This window comes from Penaeus vannamei, chromosome 42, assembly GCF_042767895.1.
Source record: "Penaeus vannamei isolate JL-2024 chromosome 42, ASM4276789v1, whole genome shotgun sequence".
NCBI classification, from domain to species: Eukaryota; Metazoa; Arthropoda; class Malacostraca; order Decapoda; family Penaeidae; genus Penaeus; species Penaeus vannamei.
In genome coordinates, this window is record NC_091590.1 from 22,086,073 (window position 1) to 22,088,572 (window position 2,500).

The following is a 2,500-nucleotide window of genomic DNA, read 5'->3' on the forward strand; positions in this document are numbered from 1 at the left end:
TTCTAATAACAATAACTGTTTATCGAGAAATACCCCATACCCTTCCAGCCTTCCCGAAAGCCCAAAGTTTTACATTTACCACCTCCATAATTTCAGTAAAAAAATCTAATAACAATATTTAAATGATTACCAGAACAACCAATTTATCGAGAAATCCCCATACCTTTCCAGCCTTCCCGAAAGCCCAAACTTTTACAATCACCACGGCTCTAATTTCAATAAAAAATTCTAATAACAATAACTAAATGATTACCCAAACGACCAATTGATCGAGAAATACCCCATACCCTTTTACAATCACCACCGCTCTAATTTCAGTAAAAAAAAAAAAAAAAAAAAAAAAAAAAAAAAAAAAAAAAATCTAATAACAATAACTTAATGATTACCCGAACGACCAATTTATCGAGAAATACCCCATACCCTTCCAGCCTTGTCGAAAGCCCAAAGTTTTACAATCACCACCTCTCTAATTTCAGAAAAAAAAAAAAAAAAAAAAAAAAAAAAAAGAAAAAAAAATATATATATATATATATATATATATATATATATATATACATATATATATATATATATATATATATATACATATATATATGTATATATATATATATATAACCATTAAAATGATTACCCAAACGACCAATTTATCGAGAAATACCCCATACCCTTCCAGCCTTGCCGAAAACCACCCGCGACACCTCCCTACGAGTAATCATGGGTCTCTGGCTCATGGGCGCCCTCATCGTCGGCTCGGTGTATCGGTCCAACCTGAAGGCGATGCTCACGCTGCCGAAACTCCGGCTTCCCTTCGACAGCCTGGACGACCTTGTGAAGACCGACATACCAACCTACATAACGGAAGGGAGCATGTTGCACCAGGCCCTCATGGTGGGTGCTCGGGGTTATGGGTTAGGGATGCTTTTGTTCATCGTGTTGGAACGAAGTAGAATGGGCGACTGATAAACCATGTTAATAAAAAAACATAGAAATGCAATATATATCTGATATAGATAGATAGATAGATAGATAGATAGATAGATAGATAGATAGATAGATAGATAGATAGATAGATAGATAGATATAGATATAGATATATATACATAGCAAAGGGGAGTTTGTTTAGCTGTAAGTGCGTATCGGCTAAGAATATATTAATATTATGGAACGAGTCTATGTGGTAAAACAAAATTAATGAAATAAGGAATAAAAATCGCACAGGTTCAAGCACACGCATAATTTGCTTACATTTTGTTGTAGAACGGAGCGGGACAGTTAAAGATGATAATATACTTACGTGTGTAAACAGTGAACACATACACACTCACAATATATATATATATATATATATATATATATATATATATATATATATATATATATATATATATATATATATATATATATGCAATATACGTACTTAGATACACACACACACACACACACACACACACACACAAACACACACATACACACACATATATACAAACACAGCAATATCCAAGTTCACACAGGCCTTCAACCTCCTTTATCCCCCCCCCCACCTCCCCCCACCCCAGAACGCCCCCGCCGACACCTCCCTCGCCCAGCTGAGGAAGCAGGCGATCGTCGGCAACGACTTCATCAAGATCACGGTGCCTGTCTCTAAGGGCGAATATGCCGTGTGCATGGGGCGGCAGGCGCTGCAGGCCGTCATCCACGGGATATTTCGTATGGTGAGTGAGGACTGACGGCGCTCTGAGGGCGCTGGGGGTGTGGTGTGTATGTATGTGTACGTATATGTGCACACAAAGACGCTCACACATGTATATGTATATATATCTATATGTATATATGTATGCGTGTGTGTGTGTACATATACCAATGTGTGTATATACATCATACATATATACATATATATATATATATATATATATATATATATATATATATATATATATATATATATATATATATATATATATATATATATATATATATATTTTTTTTTTTTTTTTTTTTTTTTTTTTTTTTTTTTTTTTTTTTTTTTTGTCTATGAATATGTATGTAAACATACATATATATATATAATTATATATATATATATATATACATATATATATATATATATATATATATATATATATATATATATATATATATATATATATATGTGTGTGTGTGTGTGTGTGTGTGTGTGTGTGTGTGTGTGTGTGTGTGTGTGTGTGTGTGCGCGCACCTAGCATTTAGAAAAGATTAATAAACTGATACAAAACAGTTATTAATATATTCACACATCTATGCCCCCCCCTCTCCCTCCCACCCCCTTTCTCTTGTTCCTTTCCCTTTAATTCCCTTTCGCTCCTTTCGTTCCGCAGACTCACAGCTGCCCGCTCTACATCGCCAGGGAGAGCTTCTTTCGCTCGACGGGGCTCGCTTTCGCCTTCCCCAAAGGGTCGCCGCTCAGGGACAAGGTCAACTCCATGTAAGGCATCGCTCGGTTATTTATTAGGTCAACTCCATG

General features: G+C 35.4%; 1 protein-coding gene across 1 annotated transcript in view; it reads left to right on the forward strand.

The window, feature by feature from the left end:
* Positions 1-691: 691 nt before the first annotated feature.
* The window catches only part of LOC138860632 (uncharacterized), a 1,926-nt gene continuing 117 nt past the window's right edge, over positions 692-2,500 (forward strand). The window contains exons 1-3 of the mRNA XM_070118611.1: positions 692-888; positions 1,557-1,712; positions 2,355-2,500. The exon at positions 2,355-2,500 is cut by the window's right edge and continues 117 nt beyond it. Coding sequence (XP_069974712.1) covers positions 715-888; positions 1,557-1,712; positions 2,355-2,465 — 441 coding nt within the window. The 5' untranslated portion in view covers positions 692-714 and the 3' untranslated portion in view covers positions 2,466-2,500. The remainder of the gene's footprint in view (positions 889-1,556; positions 1,713-2,354) is intronic.